Source organism: Trachurus japonicus, chromosome 13 (assembly GCF_045865225.1).
Source record: "Trachurus japonicus isolate A0001 chromosome 13, Traja_1.0".
NCBI lineage: Eukaryota > Metazoa > Chordata > Actinopteri > Carangiformes > Carangidae > Trachurus > Trachurus japonicus.
In genome coordinates this window covers 19,968,857-19,989,975 of record NC_140919.1, presented here as the reverse complement: position 1 = coordinate 19,989,975, position 21,119 = coordinate 19,968,857, and the positions used below count along the sequence as shown (strand labels likewise).

The 21,119-nt window shown below is 41.5% G+C and overlaps 1 protein-coding gene across 3 annotated transcripts in view; it reads right to left on the bottom strand.

Annotated features, from left to right (window-relative positions):
• kcnab1a (potassium voltage-gated channel subfamily A regulatory beta subunit 1a) overlaps positions 1-21,119 on the bottom strand; it is a 101,520-nt gene that overhangs the window by 57,690 nt on the left and 22,711 nt on the right. Inside the window, exon 1 of one of the 3 annotated variants that reach the window (XM_085795305.1) lies at positions 7,027-7,337. The exons of the other annotated variants lie outside the window; for them this stretch is intronic. Coding sequence (XP_085651431.1) covers positions 7,027-7,235 — 209 coding nt within the window. The 5' untranslated portion in view covers positions 7,236-7,337. Of the gene's footprint in view, positions 1-7,026; positions 7,338-21,119 lie in introns of those variants that run through there. 3 annotated transcript variants of the gene reach the window in all.

Sequence of the window (21,119 nt, the reverse complement as noted above, 5' to 3'; positions counted from 1 at the left end):
TAATAAGATAATGGAGGATTCACACAAACAGCTTTCCCGATGTTTTATGAGGGAGGAAATGCATTCACTATCATTAATTAGTCAATTTTGTTGTTTACATTTCTAACAAAAATAAAAGTGAGTGATGTAGTGAGAGTAGAAGAAAAAGTTACCATGCTAACTATCTCCCCCAACCTGGCTGGCCAATCTCATTACAGTCCTATATCATGTCACTTTAACATCAAGGATGACCTGAAGAAGCAGAGTTGCTAAGACGACGTATTATTTCTTCTTTCTACAACAATCACTGAAGCTTTTTGCAAGTGACCATCACCACCACCTGCTCTGAGATAGAGCAGACACTCTGGCTGCATGAAACATGAATCTCTGGTACAGTTGCATGGAGTGATAGGGATTCACCTTCACACCTACTTTTCCACAGGTTTCCACACATTTTAGCAATTGGATGTTCAGAACAGTGGCATTTAAAGGACTTCTTCTGCCTGAAGGAAATTCTGAAATTAATGAATAATGAAGAGAATATTCCAGTAAAGCTCTTTGTAGAGACAGAGCTGTAGCAGAAGGCAATGGCCAATGGCAGGCAGTGTGCTCCCAGTGTTTCCAGTAGCCACTTAAATGCTTCACACATTTCTGAGAGGGATGGTATCACACTGCATAGAGCACGCACTCTTCACTGACTTATTAATCGATTTGCTATCAAGTCAAACACTCTCATGCTTCCTTCTATCAATTATACCTCCCTCCTGCTACTGCTATCCTGCTTTTTCCATCTGTACTCTCAACTTACCCCACTCCCCTCCCTGTCTCTAAAAAAAAACAAGTAGATATAGAAATTTAAAACCAAAAAAGGAGACAACACGTCGGTGCAGCTACTCTCACTCATTTGACACCCTGCCGGCTCAGAGCAGGAACTGATTCCCAGCTCATTGTCGCACCACACACTGACGCAGAGAGGGGGACACAGGGAGCAAGTAGCACCCTGGTGGCTCAATCTATAATCAAGGAAACTGCGCACAGCACAGTCACAGCACAGCGTGGGGTTTGAATTGTTTCACGAGTGCCAGCTAAACTCTCTATCTCTCTCTTTCTCTTTCTGTGCTCACCCATCTGACGGATTGATTGATGCAGATGTTGTTTACCGAGTCTGAGAGTAAAGAAAATCGTTATCAATTAAATGAGCTTTCACCACAGTGCAGTCGGACAGTAGGAGTCTTGATCTGTTTTTGTAGCAGGTAAAAAAACAAAACAACAACAACAAAAACAAGCTTGTTTTATTCAGGCTGCACTGTAGGAATGAAATGCAGAGGATGTGTCTATAAATCTAACCTAATCCAGCATCTTATTGCTGTATTCAGATGTACAGTGATGCCTCCACCACCCCCACCCCCACATGAACACACCAAACACTCTATTTTACTGCACAGCTGTGGACACGGCATTTTAAAATTTAGTGAGGTCACATGCTCACAGGACAGCAGCAGTAAACATGATCAGCAGCACTACATCTGTCAAACAATTAATAAATCAAGTATTTTAAAGGGACATTGTGTACCTTCCCCTGTTATCTATCCACGAAAATCGATTATTTCGTTCAAAAGTCTGTTTTTCATTAATCAGCAATCCCCCCCATCAACAAACTGAAGTGTTCCGGTAAGCTCTGAATTTGCCGTTCATATCATTCATATCTACATGGAGCGGGTAAGCTCGGTGCTGGCTGCCATGTCGTGTCGCCGTGTTTTTATGTTCAGTGGCAGCGTGACGGTAGGAAACCACGGAAACGCACTGGAGACACTGGAGCTGTTGGCTCAGGTCGAGGTGGCGTCTGTGAAAAGTCACCGCGGTAACGCAGTGAGGAGGAATGGAGCGTTACACTGATGCTGCATCCACGTGCAGTTGGGCAGACGGCCGTCGGTAACAAACCAGATGTAATTTTAGTCACAGAAGTCGAGAGAAAGCCAGTAAAACATGGGTCAGGTAAACAATACAACATCGCCATGACAACATATTGTCACGTGTATTGTTTTGCCTCGTGCTGACGGGCCACTTGTTTACATAGAGGCTTGTTTTTGCTGTTACGGTTACATGCAGTGGCTATCGTCCATCTGCCGTCTGCCCAATTTCACGTGAATGCAGCATGAAAAATACGATTGAGTTGCTTGCGATATACAACCGCAACGCTACAGTAGATGGGAGGAATTCCTACACAATGTTCCTTTAAGTGTTTATGCCATGAAGATATATTATTTTTGCCTCAACATAACATGACAAAGTTGGAGATGAAACACTATAGAGAGGACTTCGAGAACTATAAGCACAAACTGTCAGCCTGTATTCACCAGCCTGTTTCTCAGCTTCAACCACCATCATCATCAGCAGCGACAGTTTGACACATCTGTTCGTTAACAAGTGAGAGGGGATAAATAGTTGAAAAGCATAACCCCTAATGTGACCTGCATGTCTGCGAGGGTGTGTTTGTGTGTGTTGTATGATGGAAGCTGCTGTAACAAGCGTATCAAATGACATACACACTCTCACACTCATACAGTATACGAACACACAAACACACACACACAGAAGCAGACACATCCTCGCTTGTCATGCTTTCACCTACACTGCAGTGCCAGAGCAGATGGTGTGTACAACCCTGGGTTCACTTCCTGAAACAAAAAGAAAGAGAGAGAGAGAGAGAGAGAGAGAGAGAGAGAGAGAGAGAATATAGGGGGGTAGAGAGACTGTCCATCCCAAAGCATTACTGTCAGCAGAAGACAAAGCAGCTCTGACTGATTCTCACACACACACACACACACACACACACACACACACACACACACACACACACACACACACACACAGGTATCGTCTCTCGTCATCTGCCTGTCTCCCTTCCTTTCCATCTCTCCCCTCTCTCCGTTTTTTCTCGTATTGTATTGAGCAGTGAACAGAAACTCTAGCTCATCCTCATCTATTGTCACAAGTCATTTCCACCATTGTGTTCCTGCCTTCTGAACTTTTAATGACAAACTGACAGGAAGAGTGCACCAGCATATGGTTTGTCATCCTATAGGAGGAGATGTGTATAGGGGCGTGCATGTGTGTGTATGTGATTTTTGTGTATAGGTGTCTATGTGTATATGTGCAGCTTTTCATAGCTGCAATACCACCACATCAACAATGGGATTCATTGAGTGGATTAATCAAATCAAATCAGGATTTGACTGCACATATTGAAAATTTCGAGAATAAAAGAGAGACACTTTTTCATGACAGTCAATAACCCACTGTCAAAATTCACATCAGTCAACACAATTATATTTTACAGCTTCTGTTAGGATTTACCCATCCATTCATGCTCTGCTCTACATCAGTCTGTATAATAAAGTATATTATCCAACATCATGAATACTTATGTCTTTTCACTGTGACTAACTGTAAAATCCTAACACACTCATGGTTCAGTCTCTGCACACTGTTCTGTTTATTCCTACACCACAGATGAGCAGTGTACGATATCAACAGTGCAGTAAATCCTGAACAGTCAGACCTCTCCAATTCATCTGAAAAATAATGATCAAAATATTTGACCTAATAGCAAAATATTGATTTCTCTTGCAACATCTCAGGTCTAAAGGATGATTTGAGTTCAGTTTCCACTTGTGGTTTGTTGCCCTCAAGCTGCAGACCTTTTAGCCCGAAGCCGCTCATAGCAATCAAAAGTTTCTCAAGTTCTGTAACATCATTACACTGGGAAGGATAAGATGAGCAGAATATTATGTCATTTAATATCACTTTGAGATTTTCAGATGTTACAGAAGAGACGATTGTACAACTGTATTCATTTAACATCCAGTTACACAGAGGACATCAGTTGAGTGGGCAGCCTCTCAATATGGCCCATGACACATTTGTGTAAACACTGCAAAAAATGATATGGCCATATGCAGCCCAGTAAAAGACAGAGCAGCCACACACATCCAATAAAGTAGGTGCTGGACTTAAAAACAAATAACCAAGATAAACAAGCTTGTTGCTTGTTGGATGTGCTAAATAAAAGCACTAAAAGGGAGGTTGAGTGTGCAGACTTTCCTTTTGTTTATTATATGCAGCCCCAGCTCCAAATGAGTGATCCAAGCGATCCAATATAATTATGTCCTGATCACTGGTGATCAGATAAGGTACATCTTACTGCCTATGAACAGCCCCATGTCTTGACCATTCATACTTGCTTGCTTTTCCAGGATACATAAACGGCCTTTCTCTCCTTCCCTATTACATAACAAGGTCTCTGGCATCAAAGTGTTGTCAGAACAATTGGCAATCATCTCTGTTTTAAAGATCGGTCAATACTCTGAACAATCAAACCCTGTCAGGAAGCATCAGTCAGGCAGTCATGAGGCACCAATTTCCACAAACCTTCAAGAAACCAATGTACTGATCAGTTCTTCCCATCAATACTGATCATTATTGTTAAATAATACTGGTAGAAGGTCAACAGTGCAAGGAAACTCAATCCCAATTCATTTACACCATTCAGATGTGTTTTCCGTGGTCCTTTAAGTGCAGCAACTGTCCATTTTTTGACCCCACCCCTCCTCCATAGGACTCAATCCATTGGTTACAAGTCGTACAATGTGCTTTTTTAACTCTGTGTCACCTGTCAGTTGTAGCTCTGTGACCTTCGGTTTTGACGCTGGCATGTGTAGTTTCTGCCCCCACCGTTTAGGTCAGTTATTCCGACGCAAGTCTGACGTGGCACTGAGCCCCAGTCGGCGTGCTGCTCACCTGTCTGCCAGCTCTCATTACTGGTCAATCCGCATATCAGCCCACTTATATTACATAATGTCTAGACCTCTTCAGAGTCTAGACAATATGTAATTGAAGACATTCACAACAGTTTTTCACTCTTGGACAGCATTATGATAGCCAACACCAATGTCTTCAAAATAAAATGTAAAATACTCGACAACATCACAAAATCAAAAAGATCTTATGTTTCTTATAAAACTCAAGTGCATGTCTAAATCTGTGAAGGGTTGATTGTGTTGAGCTGCTTTCACTAATGGCCCTGCTCAACAATTAGTAATCAAGAGCACTTGTATCTAAATCCATGGCACAACACACTTAACAGATGGAGAAGCAGAGCTGAAAATGCATTCATTGTGAAAACACAGATGAATAATTCCAAATTACGTTTCCTACATCCCAACAGACGCTAGCGTAGATGAGAGAAACTCCCCTTTACTAATTATTGCTTGCAGGCCCATTCCTTTCAGACTAAGTTAAAAACCAAAAATAGGTGAAAATCATGAGGAAAAATTTGTCTGTGAATGAAAAATTCATTTCCCTGCACGTCTTGCAAAACAATTTTGCATCATTAACCTATTTAACTGTGCGCATGCAGAGCACGACAAGCATCCTCATTTTATCCACAAGGTCGGCAGAGCTTTCACTTGGCATCAGCTGCAGCACATGAAAGTCCAAACACAACCCTTAAAATTTACCTACAGCAGCAAAACTGTTGCCAGATTGAACTCTGATGTTTGCTTTGTCACTGAAAAGAGTTTTATGAAGCGGTTTTAATCAGTAAAATATTAATTACGCTAAAGTTGGTGCTACCCTCAGTTCACAATCTGTACCGATCTCGTCTATAAGCACACACACAACTTACACACACAACCCAGCCCGATTTCACAGTGATCTGCAGAGATCGTAAAGAAACTAAGTAATGTCACCATATTTTACATAAGAATCACATCTTGAGGCTATATGAGAGTCGAACGCACAAGTCAGCTGTGCAGCAGCACTGCTGAGGTCAAATCCGACTCAGACACTCTGCCCACACTGCAGAGCTGTCTCACCAAGTCATAGAGAGATGCAGCGAGAGGAGAGAGAGGTAGAAAAAAAAAGTGTTTAGGCGTGTGGGTGAGAAGCAGGAACAAAAGAGTGCTCTTCCATTTATGGCATTTGAAAGCATAAGAATCTGATGATTTGAGTATTTGTGAGGAGGAGAGAGAGAGAAAAAAAAGAGGAAGAGAGGGTGAGGATTTGTGCCAGACAGACAGTAAGTCTATGTTAGATGAGTGTAAATGAACAGTAGCGAGGAAGAAAAAAGGAGCGAGGAAACATAGTGATAGACAGAACAGACAAAGTAACTGCAGGAAGTGTCAGTAAACTCTCAGCAGGTAGCAGACAGAATACCAGACAGCATTTATTCATAAAACCTGACAGCTTTGCTTGTGACATCTAGTTTGAATGAGCAACTTCTGCATAAGTCTGGAGACTGACGATCACATTTTAAATGTGTAGCACGAGCTCACTGAAGAAGACACACTGCAGGCTCACAGAGGGTGCTGGCAACACGGCTTAATGACAAGACACGATATGACAATGACAACGAACACATGGGAGGGGATTTCTATGCAGAGAGGGGGGATTTTGTGCATCAAATTTGAGAGTTGTTTTCTTGTTTACATAATATGATTTATTAAAGAGAACGTAACAAATTCCAGAAATAGAGGCAAGGAATAAGACTGAAATCAGTGTTGAGACAGTATGTTTAGTATCATGACACAGCAGTTGTGTTGAAAACAATCTGTTTAGATCAATGTTTAATGGATTGTGGAAAAAAACTTAAGAGTAATTTTGTTACATCATAATGTAATTCCAATGAAATTTGATAAACAAAACACAATTATCACCAAGCAAATCAATATGATGGTATCAAGGCACAGTGCACTCCTTGTAAGTGTTTATATACCATCTTTGTTACTATCTTTTCTAACTTTTAGCACTAAACGCTGTACAGTAATTGCACAACAAGGGGAATAGAGTTGCTTTTCAAACAGCAAATGAGTGGACAACTCAAATCTAATGAAAAATTAAGCAGCACGATTAAAGAATAATGAGGATGTCGCAGCTGAGATGAAGTAGATGAGAAAAGAAATACAGACAAGGAAAAAAAACAGCCAACAGATAATCAAATAAAACAGCTTGTGTTGTGACTGAACTCTGACGCAAACACACACACACCTGTACTTCATGCCCGTGTGCTTCCCCGTCGACTCCTTGAGCGAGATGTGGCGTGGGGTGAAGGAGCCGAAGCTGCGAGCGATGATGGCCACGGTGCGGAACTTGGCCCTGGCCTGGTTGACCACGTTGGGGCTGGTGGCACTCTGTTTGCTGTGGTCCCCATTGCCCCTCTTCAGGTTGTGGTCCGTACAAGCTATGGACACCTGCATGGCTGAGCGTCAGGCGTGGGGAGCAGAGCCCGAAAACACACGGAGGGAGGGAAAAAGTACAGTTGGGACAGAGGGAGCGGAAACAGCCTGTGTGAGGGAAGCACGAAGTCTCCAAGAGGACGTTTTTTTTTTTTAAACTCTCGATTCAGCGTCTCGTCCTCTTTTTAGTCAAAGTGTGTGTTCAGGTTCTCCTGTTTCTTTTTAAGTTCTTTTTTTCTTTGGTTTGGCAGATTAAGTCTTCTCACGTCAATGCTTCACTTTGTTCTCTGAGGCAAAGTGGAGCTGCAAAAGCTTTTTCTCTGCTTTTTCTCTGCTCTCAACATGAAATCTTCCATTTTAAGTCTTTCCTTGTTGAAGAGAAGCAGCAGCAGAACGGGTCAATCATCAAAAGCCTGAAAAGAACAAAGACACCTCAGTTTCTTTGAGGGATCCCTCAATTCATTCCCCGCCCGCGCGCCGGTCTTCCCTTGTCTCCCGTGTCCTGCCGAGCTCGGGCTGTTTTCTGACAGAGTATCAGCTGCACAACGACAATCAGAGGTGGTGGAGAGAGAGAGAGAGAGAGAGAGAGAGAGAGAGAGAGAGAGAGAGAGTGCAGAGAAATGGCAGAGGAAGCGAAACAGACAGAGAGAGAGAGATGGAGATGCGACCCAGGCGCTGCGCTCTCCCTGGTCTGACTGTGGGAAGAGAGAGCGAGCAGTAGCTTGTGAGAGAGGGAGGGAGAGAGAGAGAGGGAGAGGGGAGAGGAGGGTGAAGGAGGAGGAGACAGGGTCAGAAAACAGATAAGACAGAGGGGCAGAGAGGAAGGAGGAGACGAGGGGAGGGAGAGGAGGGTGTCTCTCAGGTCCTGGCAGGGTGCACCATCACACTTCTGCCATCAGCACTTTTTTCCTGTCTTGTCAACTCTTCTTCTTCTGTTTCTTCTTCTCCTCCTTCTCTCTCCTCCTCCCGCCTGCTGATGCTAATGCGTGTTACTAATATGCTTGTGCCCCAGTTTCCCCCTCTTTCTCCCCTCTCCCCTTCTCTCTCTCTCTGATATTTGTTCTCAATCCGATATTTGGATGTTCTGCTCTTTTCTCCTTCTTCCCGTTCTCTCTCTTTCCTCCTCAGCAGGGCAGCTCCTTTGCCGTCGGCGGACCTTCAGGGATCTGAGAGGAGGAATGCGGTGCAACACATTTGCTTTCTTTTTTTCTCTCTCTCCTCCTCTCTCACTCCCACTCTCCTTCTGTGTGTCTCTCTCTCTCTTTCTGACTCCCACTCCACCCGTCACCCTCACCTTCTCACTTTGTTTTCTCACCTGTCACACATCTTTAGAGGCTCCTTTCACTCTTGCCCCACCATTAATTTCCAAGCAGCAAAGCTATTACCCTTCAGTCCCTCTGCACTCTGCACAATGTCCTCTCCTTTTTCTACTTGTTCACTGTTTATCTCTCCATTTCCTGGACCAGTAGTTACTCTGCACCAATATTAGTTGGCTGTGCGTCCCTCTGTTGGGACGGGATGAATCCTATAACTGTGCCACCTTTTGGCAGTTTTGCTAAAAAGAGAAATTTGGCTCAGTATTTTGGCTTTTAAAATTCACTTCACATTTCAAATCCACTAATTGTGCATTTTCTGCCTATGTAGATACATAAAAAATGATGCAGAAGCATTTGCAAGTCAGAAACACACATTTGCTGACATAAAGTGAGCTTTTTTTTCCTCCCCAAATCCCCTCACACACTGTACAAACAACCCCCATAGGCAGATACAAATCAAAGCGAACTAGAGGTGGATGGATGGACGAGATGGGGGAGGTGAGCGGCGATGGGAATCAAGAGAAAGAAAATGACTAAAAACATCAGGCTAAGGCAGAGCTGAGAAGAGAAGAGAAGAGAAGGCATTATTGCATCCTTGTGTTTGATCACAGCACATCCATGTGTACGCCTGCATGTGAATGAGTGAGAGCATTCGAGTGCGTGTGAGTTTAAGGTGTTTATGTTTGTATGCTCTCTCCAGTAATTCTATAAGGGGTGTCAAGCTGAGGTAAATGGAGCATTTTGCTGCAGGGTCCCTCAGTAGTCTCCTTTTCTGTCCTATGTGTGTGTGCATATGTGTGGTGTAAATGTCAGCTCTGCATTGTAAATGTTGAATGTTTGACTATAATGAACAGACTATCATTATCTTGGCTCTATACAGCTTTTTTTATATTGGCTTGCTTCCTTGGTTCGGGCTCTGCTGATGCTTTCACTGTAACATCTGACCAAAAAGAAAGGAAAGAAGAAAAAAGACTGCACTAACAGCAATATACAAGCAAGAAGACGTGGTTGTAAATGCCATAGAAATGTCACGCTAACCCCCTGTGTTATACCAGTCCGTTTGTTCTTTCAAAGTCAGTCTCTGAACTGGAGGAGATAACAAATTCACTGTATTTTCCAGAACGTATGATCTATTCAGCCACGTGCACTGTGCAATTGGACCGTTTTCTGGACACATAACGACAGCTGTGACATTATTGTCCTCCAGCATGTCTGTTGTTAAAAAGTTGTTGCTGAAATATTGTACAGATGATCAAACAGCAATGTATAAAGCCAACACAGGAATACCAAATGCCTAACTTTACAGTAGAAATGTAAAGTTGCCCATTTTTGGATCAGCCAACAGTTTGCCGGAGTCGCTGGCAACTAAGACGGCGAACAGTTCATCAAAAACCTAAGGGCAACGTCATGGAGGCTGCATCCATCTTTTTTCACAGTCTATATGACAGATCACATGGTTTACAGAGATGACTCTAATGCCCTCTTGAATATTCATCAAAGAACTTCATCAGGTCAAAATAAGATATAAAGTGTGTGCTTATGTAATCATGGCAAAATACAGTCTGAAACTGGTAGCACAATATGATCTAAATCAGGTCATGTCAGCCCCATTAATAAGCAATGGGTTTCGCAGTTTGACAAACTTTACTCTGTAAAAGCAGCCCCTATACACCACAACAGTGGAAAATATTGATGCAACACAGCAAATAGTTGATATTTTCAGACCTCCATTCATTCAGTCAAAGCGGTACAATACAAAGAAAGTAACAGTAAGAGGTAGCCTACATGTTTGTGGACATGACATGATGAATTCATTCATACTACTAACCCCGTTACTGGAGCTCCTACTAAACTGACCTTGTCTGCAGGGGACTTTGGAAACCCTCAATAAGAGTCTTCTGGGATAAAGTGACTAATGAAAGCTCGGTTCAGGGTTGCCTGTTGAGGGAACTGCTTCTATCTGACGGTGACTGATGTGGTTAGAGTCCACCCTTAACTCTCTCTGCTCCTTTTCTGATCTCTTTTTTGATTCAAACAAATCTAAGAGACATATTGGATTGTATAGTGTTTATTGTGTATGTCAACAGTTTTTCTTCCTATAATCTCACTTCAGGTGTTTGAAAATTAACTCCACCCCTCCCGTCTCGTCTCCCACACCTTATTGAGAAGGCGAGCTCAGCCTCGGGATCAATCTCACACCTAATGGAAAAGCGGTTCTTCAGCAGCTCATTCCAGATCGATCCCGTCCAACCGCCTGGAGGGAGCAGCACATTCTCAACCAATTCCACGCTCAGAGCAGGAGCTGGCTTGACTCCTCCTTCCTCTAATAAGGAGAGGAAAAGTGCTGAGTGTGTAACTATGGTGTGTAACTGTACTTGAATGTGTACGTAAAGTGTATTGATATAGAGGTAACAAATTAAGAGGTACAGTAGCTGCGCGTCCCATCAGTCACCGTCAAAACAACAAAGCTGCTGGATTTTAGTTACTGCAGGAAAGAAAAGTCACATCTGTCCCAGTTGTTTGTGCAATGGTGTGTGTGTGTGTTCAATCTATAGTATAGATCAGCCATTTGACACATATTTATTTTTGTGTCACTTTAGTACACTGACTAATTTGATATTCAAACTGTGAATCACTTGTGTGACCTAAAACGATGAAGCCGAGTGGCCTTGCATGTGGGTTGGTGTGGGGATTTGCACAGCTGTAGCCCAGTAGTTAGTGAAGCGAATTTGTACTGGAGGGTCACTGAACTGAGTGAGAAAAATGTCAACACCAGAAATAAACTAGACACTGTATTTCCCACTATCATTTAGTGCTAGTGAAGGGGAGAACTTTTGAAAATGCACCTAAAATTAACAAAACCTGCTTAAAGAGGTGTGTTTGCTGAAATTTGGCTTTAAGGATTGGGTTTCATTTCCCTTACAACTTCTACCACTGCAGACAAAGCTGAAACGCATGAGACAGATGGCTTGTGCAAGAGTTTATGATCAATAAATCCAAATATACGATAGTAAGAAAATAAAATGCACTCACAAATGGCAGCATGCTGCAAATGGAAACATGCTGCGGCAGCTTCTATTAAAATATTCGAAACATCACACACATTTATTGCTCTGTTGCCCAGTAAAGGAGGCTTCAATTTAGCAGAAATCAATACCACCATTACGAGTTTTACAGCTACAGTACTATGCAGCTCAGAGAAAAGCAGCAAAGGCAAAGGTGAATACACAGAGCTATGTAGAAACTGTATTTGTCCAGGAGAATCTAATGGTCTTTGACAGCAGCTCTGTTGGGCTTCTCAACACTGGTGAGTAAGTAGCTACAGCATGTACAGTAGGCTATGTGTTGTTTCCTGTTAACAACTCAACATTTTGCATAACTTATGTATACACAATTCCAAAATATGGTGTTTTATAATGTTTTCTCTATTGTCTTATCTGCGCCACAGGGCCACTGAATTCTGGTTGCTGCTTCCTTGTCTCCTTTGGACGTTTCCATCCATTTCAGTGTTGTTGCAATAAAGTTTTAAGCTTTAAATTGGCTCACATGCAAAGATTATTTCCTTTATAGGATCCTTTATTAAGAAACAATGGGTCGATGGTGTGTGTCATGCAACTAAGAAGTCATAGCAGATCACATTCAATCATCAACATAAAGGTCACTCACTGCTGTTGTGTTTCATGACATCTGCGTCATGACATCAGGGTCTGATTTACAAAATACTGATGATAGGTCTGTGTATGTGCGTGCGTGTTTAGGTACAGAGGCAGCACATCATTTGTGTCACGCAACATTTATATAAAAACTGACTCATTGCCTTTATAGCCTGAGATCTCTGGCTCTGTTCCTTCAGCTAATTGACACCCAAACTGAAGCAGCAGTCGGCCTCTAAAAGGGTCTTTACGGCCGCTTCTGATAACGACAGCTTTGTGGGTTTAAAATACGCCCCTCGTTTCTATGATCTATTAGTCAGATTGCACATGTCTGAAGGCTTTTTCACTATTTTTCTGATTATCGTCTCCGTTTTGTCCCTGTTTTGTTTTGCCAGCAGCTGCCCCGTAAGCAGTAAGTGATGACACATTCATAACTCTGAGTGTAAGGCGGTGACTGTGCCCTACTTTTGCACCTGTGTGTATGTGTGTGTATGTGTGTGTGTGCTGGATCATAAGCTTCATCAGCAAAAGCCTGCACACTACATTACTGTATGACACCCCATCAGAAGCCTCCGACTATGTACAGTGCTGTATGACTGTGTGTGTGTCTGTCTGTAGGTGTGTGAGTGTGTGTGTTTGTCTTAAAAAGTTGTGATGCGTTCTGCATCACCACCAACTGTCAAGCCTTACTCAGTGCTACCTGACCAAACACTGATGCGAGTGTCACGTCTCTGCACACAACATTTTCCCACTGTAGACGACAAAGTTTTTCTTGCTGAGTAAGTAGTACACACACACACACACTTTCGCATACACACACACACACACTATACACTGTCACAAACCAAACAAAAGTGTAATGTTAATATATAAAGGGCTCTATTTTATCATGCAGTTACAAAGACCACTGTAAAGACACATCTGTAACACAATGCTGCACATCACTGTTACAGCCATCAGATCTGATGTGGCCTTACTGATATCAACTTCAGACTCTTCTGGTTGAAGAGGCTTTATTTTTTTCACTACTGCAGCGGCTGAACCTATATGTCTTCATCTGTGCTAAATGGAGCCATCAAATTATAAACTGAGTGACACTGCACTAGATCTGACTGTAGATGTCCACTCTCAGTATAACATCATCATCAGACAGTTTCAGGGGCTGTTTCTTCAAATTTATTCAGAAACAAGTATGACAATGTGCAAATTTGATTTTACACCAATAAAGCACAGGGGCAGTTCAGATCCCAATTAAAACACTGTTACCAAATGCTTTCTGTGTTGGTCCCAACATGCATACTTTCAGTACAGTACATACTGTACTGATGTCCTTGTCTGCAGCTTCGCTCCGAGTGTCATGACCCTGGTTGTCAGGGCAGCGTAAGGGATGTCAGCCCTCTTTATGACTATAAGCTCCTCATCTCCTGCCCATAGGACTGAGCTGTCCCCTCTGCCAGGGACTGAACCATCTGCAGCAGCTGTAGGGGGGCCGTTATCAGTGAGATATGATGAGCAAAACTGATTTGTTTGTGGCCTCATATTTGCACTAGAACTGCACAGTAAGTAAAAACAAGAGTAGAATACACTTTATGTGCAACTATGGAAGAAAAGTTTTTTTTAAAAACGTGACCGGCTTTGGGGTTAAGACTTGTTTGTTTTTTTTCTTGTTGTTCAAAAACTTATTTGAACGTCATGTTTTCAGAGTGCCATCCCTTGGAGAGTCAGGTACTTTAATAAGCTTCTCCAGGTGTAAGAACTAGGTTGGACACCGTGTTTTGTTTTCCCTTAACATATGCAAAAAATTATGGGTTGAGAGGGGGGGGGGGGCAAAGTGAGGAGATAAGGTGAATTTACATTTCCTAAAAGTGGCAGCGTCGATTTCTACTTATACTTGAAACCCAACAGCAAAACACTGTATTAAACAAGATGAAAGCCACTGGAATAAGCTGGAGGTTTGTGCATGTATTGGCAGGCTTTCTACCTCGTTTGTTTGTGTCCTACAAAGCTGTTATAAATCACTGCATAATGAGTGGAATAGTGAATAATGTTTTTTTAAAGGAATGAAATAATACTTGCAAAATGACAGAGAAAGAGGCAGAGCATGAATGCATTGTTGTTTTTTTCACAACAATGGAAAAAAAAACAAGTCATAACCCCAAAGTGATCACGTTTTTAAACTTTTCTTCCAGAGTCAATCATATCCATTATAATCCATAAAAGCAGCATTTCCATTTCACCCCCATCGTGGCAGTGATCTTGTCCTCTGTACAAACTGACTCTGCAAAGCTGTCACACCCCATCACCAGCAGCACTGTACCCAAGGATGTATAAAGTCCACAACAGGCAGCCTACATGTTTGATTTTGTTAACCATATTTCATAAAAAGTGTATGTTACACAATATATTTTGTAGAGCTGCATACATTTACATTGCATTAGTTGTAAATGTCTCAGTAAACACCCTGCTGACCTTTTCATTTTTGTATTATCTGGTTTCTAGGAGAATGAAGAACATAACTCACGTCACAATTAAGGTAAATATTCAATAAATTATGCTTCATACCTCATATCTTGTACATATATTACACATAAATTACAGACACCATTGGAAAATGAAAGTAGGACAAATTGATGCTTCAAACATCAGCATATTTCTACATTATAGTTATTGTGGCATCAAATAATCTCAGTGTGAGCTCATATATGTCAAGCTTGATTTTTATTTCCTCTGCAATTGTTTACAATTAGCAGGGCATCATGGGTAATAAGCTTGAAATGCACATACTCATACTTGCTGATGCAGACTGAATGTCATACATGACTCCCGGAGATTTATCCCTGGATCGTTTGTATCATTAAAGTGGTTTACACGTCGGGGAAGGGTAGATCATGGGTCAAGGATACTACAGCCATAAGCACATTACAGTGATGAGTCTTGGCTATTAGGTCATGTCAATCATGGTCCGTAACATAACGATACACAGTGGGTCTCGAATGAGAATTGCTCACCACTCCTCCATCATCTCACAGTGGCAGAGCTATGAGCACATTTTGAGAGGGAGATGAAGACGGAGTGTAATGTGATTACAATGACCAAACCACAGCTTTATAACTGTGATTTATTCACCTTTTTGTTTTACTTCATAAAATCCACTCAAGAGAATTAAAGGAGGTAGTTATCATGATGACTACATTCTTTTCGTTGTAAATCTGCATCATCTAATGCCGAGTAAACTGTTTTCCAAAGACGAAGGTGGGTAAACTAAACTGCGTTGGTTTTCTCTTCTGCAGTGGCAAATGAGCAGGGGAGCGAATCTCCACAAAATATTCCCCAATCAGCTTTGCATAAAAGCCAGAGTTTCGATCATCCAGTGGCTGAGCACTGAGGGGTGTCACAGTGGAAAGATGCCAGCCCCTCTGCTGCTGCCACCTCCACTCACAGTAAACATCATTACCCCTGAAAATGAAACTGCGTCGTCTCCAGCCCACGAGGAGCTTATGTAACAGACTTTTGATTAATTACTACAGCACATGACTCCATTTAACTCCTGTCCAATTTTAAATTTCACCTTAAGTTGACCTTAAAGGGATAGTTCAACATTTTGGCAAATTGGCCCATTGCCATAATCCCTATATAGTTTTAGGAGTAGGTTTGTTACCTTTATTCGGCAGTGTGAGCTATCTGCTCAGAGCTACGCTACAGAGGCTCATGGGATTTCTTGGTTTCCCTCATCAAACTCATCAAATACACAATCCAATAACTCCAAAACGCTCTCGTGGACAAGTTGTGACCTGCACATTCACCACGCTATGAGATAATAACAGAACGTTACGAGAGTTGTTTTCGAGGCAAATGCAGAGACTGCTTGCCAAAACCTGCCCCCGATGCGCATCAGCAGTTTTGCATGAATTTACCTCTTAAACAACTCAGTCTGGTAACATTCTGTTATTATCTCATAGCGTGGTGAATGTGCAGGTCACAACTTGTCCACCAGAGCGTTTTGGAGTTGCTGGATTGTGTATTTGATGAGTTTGATGAAGAAAACCAAGAAATCCCATTAGCCTCTGTAGCATAGCTCTGAGCAGCTCGCGGCTCTGCTCCGCCGATCTAAAAATAGCTTGCACCGACAAATAAAGGTAACCTACTCCTAAAACTATAGGAATTGTGGCAATGGGCCAATTTGCCAAAATGTTGAACTATCACTTTAAATTAAGATTTTTTTTTTAGTTTTCTGGTAAAAAAAAAAAAAAAACGAGCTTTCTAAACTTGTCAAATTGTATCACAACAACAGTAAGAATAGAGAGTACACTCCAGTGACACTGGGTATTGAAATGAATATACCCAGAAACATTATCCAGATAATAAATTATTTGATGCCTATGCTTGGTGTTAAAACATGATCTGTATCCACACGCATTACCTAGATGATAAATAATCTCATTTTGCCTTTTGTGTTTACACTGGATCCTTTTAATGCACTCTCGTTATCTCGTTGACCATCAGACCTCTGTCCTTTGGAGCAAACCCATGTGTGAGTAATTTGAGGTGGCGGCAATTTGGTGTCAGAGAGTGGGTTTACTGTACACCTAAACCCAAGAGGCACAATGCGAACAAGACTACGTTAATGTCAGGTGATCGGGCAGATCTGATGGCATCTACAGTACACCTTTGCTCGATGTGCATTTTTCCTCATTGAATAAATTGTCATGATACAGATTTTAGCAAGATGTGAATTAGGTCTTCAAATCTGGTGAGTGTTTTTAGTTCCAGTTGTTCATCCTCAAATGAGCATCATGAGTATACCGTATAAACAAATGGCCGACAACATAAGTGTTCTTCTTTGCTCTCTTTACTACTCACTTACACACACATTCAAACACGGACACACACACCAGTGCAGGTCACCACTGGGTCGTGATCCTGAGTGTATCCATTTAGAGGCTGTCATTGTCCTCAGAGGAGCATTAGATTACAGCTAGTTATTTAGACTTGAGACAGCTGCTGCAGATAGGAAGGGTCAAAATGTCACAGGCTTCTATCCATCACTAACACAACCAATTAGTTGCCCTCTCTGTGCTGAGGTAGGAAGGACACACACCACACACCACACTGCACCATAGTACGGGTTATAAGTAACATTTACAATACATGTTGAAACTTGGGCAGATCCAACATGTCTCCAATCAGACATCAATCACCTTTGATACTATAATTAATAATAATTAATTCAATTTATTTTAATTAGACACTTGAGCAGGCTGGAGTCCAGACAGAGTAAAATTGATTCAAAGTGCATTAGTAGTAGGTACAGAGCACAATGACTGTATGCCGTTCTATACAACTGCATACCATACTGTACTGTACCATGGGAACTTGGAGGCGATCGAAAATAGCTTACTGCTGCTACAGTGTCAGCTCCACACCATGACAACTGCAGTCATGAAACTATTCACAGATGGCACCACTGTAGCAGAGCTTTATGCACACTTAAACTTGCTAAATATCAAATTGTTTCACTATTATCCACTGAAAGATACTGGATCCCACTTCACAGCTCGATGTCGTTTTAATGAAGCAGCAATTTTACCACCAAAGAGCACATTAAGGGTTGAATTAGGCAATTACTGTACTAGACCAAAATGCAGAACCCTTTCTAATAAAAGATTCACTATTTATCCTTTATATCATCTGGCCCAAATTCACTGAATGATTAAATTACAGTTTCATCACAAATTACCTGAATGTATAAACCAAGAGAAGCTGCTACCTCACTGCAATCTGTGGCATGTGAGCTTAACTCATACTCATGCATACTATTACGTACAAAACACCACCAGGGTGGTCACCATGGTAATATCTGAGCTTCATGAGTTGTTAGTGCCATAACTGCACTGACATATTTTGCATGCACAGATGACAAAGGACTTCATTATCAAGTGCTTTCTCCAGGAGAGCATCAACAGGGATGTGCTTATATGGAGTGCTAAGTCGTTGCTCCATGTGTGTGTGTGTGTGTGTGTGTGTGTGTGTTTACGTTTACACTCTACTCTTCCCATTGCAGCTCAGGTCGTTGGTGTATCCATCCTGGGTCACTGTTGTAAATATGAATGAGTTCCAAGCGAGCAACTTAAAAGAAAAAATAAAGTCTTGATTTTCTATCCATCTGTGTGATTTCTCAGTGAAGTAAATGTCAGCAGAGAAAGGTGTTCACACTAAAGGTACTAGAGAAGCCACCTGTCCCTGGTTTCATTATATCTTAGCCCTTTGGAAAATGTTATGCATGGTACATTTCTCAAAGTAAAATTATACGGGGAAAATTATAGGGACAAGTTCTGAATAAACTTTTGTCAATTTTCACTAAACGCATGACATAATAAGGTTGTTCTCCAGCTTGCACCACCTAATAAGCATACTCCTACACTACCTGCACCACAATTAGCTATTTGTTGCAGAGAGCAGCATCTGACTGCTAGAGAGTCTCCAGAAATGGACACTTGATAGTCAAGAGTGGTAACAACGAGAGAAAACTGTCATCTCAGTGATAGCATTGCTATGGAAACAGTATGGAGGCGTTATGTGTGTGGGGGAAAAAAGCACCAATAAAATAACACCAGGCAAGAATAAAGATGCCAGATGGCAACCAGGCAGCATCTGGAGGAACGAAGGAAACGTGTACACTTGTCACCTTTGAGAAGACAGTGTATACAGTAGGTAACAGGATGTTTAAGATGGTCTCATCTGCTGAGCTATGACTTGATTACATGAAGGTGATTCATAGAGAAGTACCGCAAAGTGCGATAAGACACAACAGGGAGATGACTGGAATAGGAAAGAAGAAAAAAGTGTCATGCACCTATAACAGTCTATCATAATTTGTTCCACTTTACCCAGGAAACTTTGATAAAGCACAGCAGTAACAGACTCAGTAGCATTCATGCAGAACAAAAACAAAACCATCTTGCCTCTCAATTTATTTCTTATATTGTGTTTGTGACCTTTATGCCACTTCTCTAACAGCCATATTTCCTCTGGCGGCACACTACTTTGTCCACAGAAATAGTTTATGTGAAAGTGTGAAAGGTGCTTGTGTGAGCCAACTATATAAATACATCCAGATGTTTCAATTATCTTATGCAACAAAAGGCAAATTAATGCAATAAAAGACTAAAATAACACGTACTGCACAAAACACAGGTCATTGTATGTTCTTGAAATCATTTGAGCTGGACTGGGTTATAAAGTGCAGCATGGTCAGCAGAACACACACACACAAAACAAAGGTCAGAGCACTGATTATGTACTGTTGCAGTCCAGCGCAGGTGGAGCCTTCAAATGGACTCTAAATGCTTCATTACCTTCCCCCTCAGGACATGCAAGTAGGGTTGCAGTAAACTGCTGGATTTCTAAGGTCCTGAAAAGCATCAAGATGTGCTGCTCTCTTTCTTAATTAAATATTCCTACAATATAATATCTATACATTACAACTGTGTATACATCAATTGAACATTACAGCTTGTAAAGGTGGTGGAGCTCATTTTATTGCTGGGGTGCTCGTGAATTTTCCCTCAGGGATCCATAAGGGTTCATGTTGATGGGACATCATTTGCTTGTTGACTGTACCTCCTGTTATTAACAGATATAAAGCAGATAACACGTTTGCATCTGAAATGGAGTATCAAGTAGCCGAGAATAGACGTATAGAGTATTAGTTCATAGTTCATCACTTGAATAAATGTATTTACTTTTCATCACTGATGTGAAAACAAAAGGTTGCCATTACAGCTTCTACACCCTCAGGTTTCATCCTGCTACACGAACAGTGGACTTACTTCCTGCATCAGTACTAGAAGTTGCCACATCAACTACTGTAAAATGTTGGACTTACTCTGACACTGAAGCCTGACAAGCATAAATAAATCCCATGAAATAAATCTCAAGGCCAATTATACCCAAGCAAAAATGTGAAAACTATAAGGACACCTTTCCGTGCGTGGACTATGATCAGTATCTCATAACTGGATCCCCTTGATAATGAGACCAATTTACACACTGCCTCAAGACCTGCAGAAACAGTGTGAAGCTCTACCCATGCCCTATATTAATTCTCCAGATCATACCTTGGTTGCAAACAACTTAAGGAAATATCAGTCACAAGCACTAGTGTGAAAAAAGACTCCTGATTGGCTGTGTATAGCGAGCCTCCGTTCTCCATGCAGCCTTCTCAATGCTCAATGTGAGTTCAGGATTTAAAAAAAAAAAAAAAAACTTTTAAGAGAATTAAACAGATGGTGCGTCTGTGTGTGTTTGTGCTGGCATGAATCATTTGTATGTGTGCACTCATGTACATGAGCTCTCACATGAGCATTTTGGTGTCTGTGAGCAGACAAACACAGTGAGAGATAGATTGCATGAGTGTCATCTACCAGCTCTGGTGAGCTCATCATTTTGTTAGCTGGATTAAATCTAACACCTGTGTCCAGTCTAATGTGCATCTCCCTCTGCTTCAATTTCATGCTCTAATTTCTTGATGATTGCTGGCTGGGTCAGTAAAAACTGAAGTTGTTTCATAGATGTGTTGCCTTTTTTGTGGCATTGTCTCTTAAAAACACACCATGAGCTTTACCGCATGGTTGTGGGTAGCATTTACTCTTTTTCTCTCTTTTTTTGTCATGAAATCTGATTTTTTTTTTCATAATTTTTGGGAAATTAAAACATTGCAAGTAAAAAGGAGTACATGGTTAAGGACTTAAAGGCCTCTGCGAAAAACCCACACAAGTGATTTCACTTATTTTGGCTGATTAGACCACTTCCCAAAGCTGTGTGGGTGTGTACAGACTGTTTGATTGACATCTAACTCTCTTGTTAGGTATGTGTGAGTGGGACAAATTATATATATTGGCTAATATGTTTAAATACCACCACTCTGTTCTACTTTG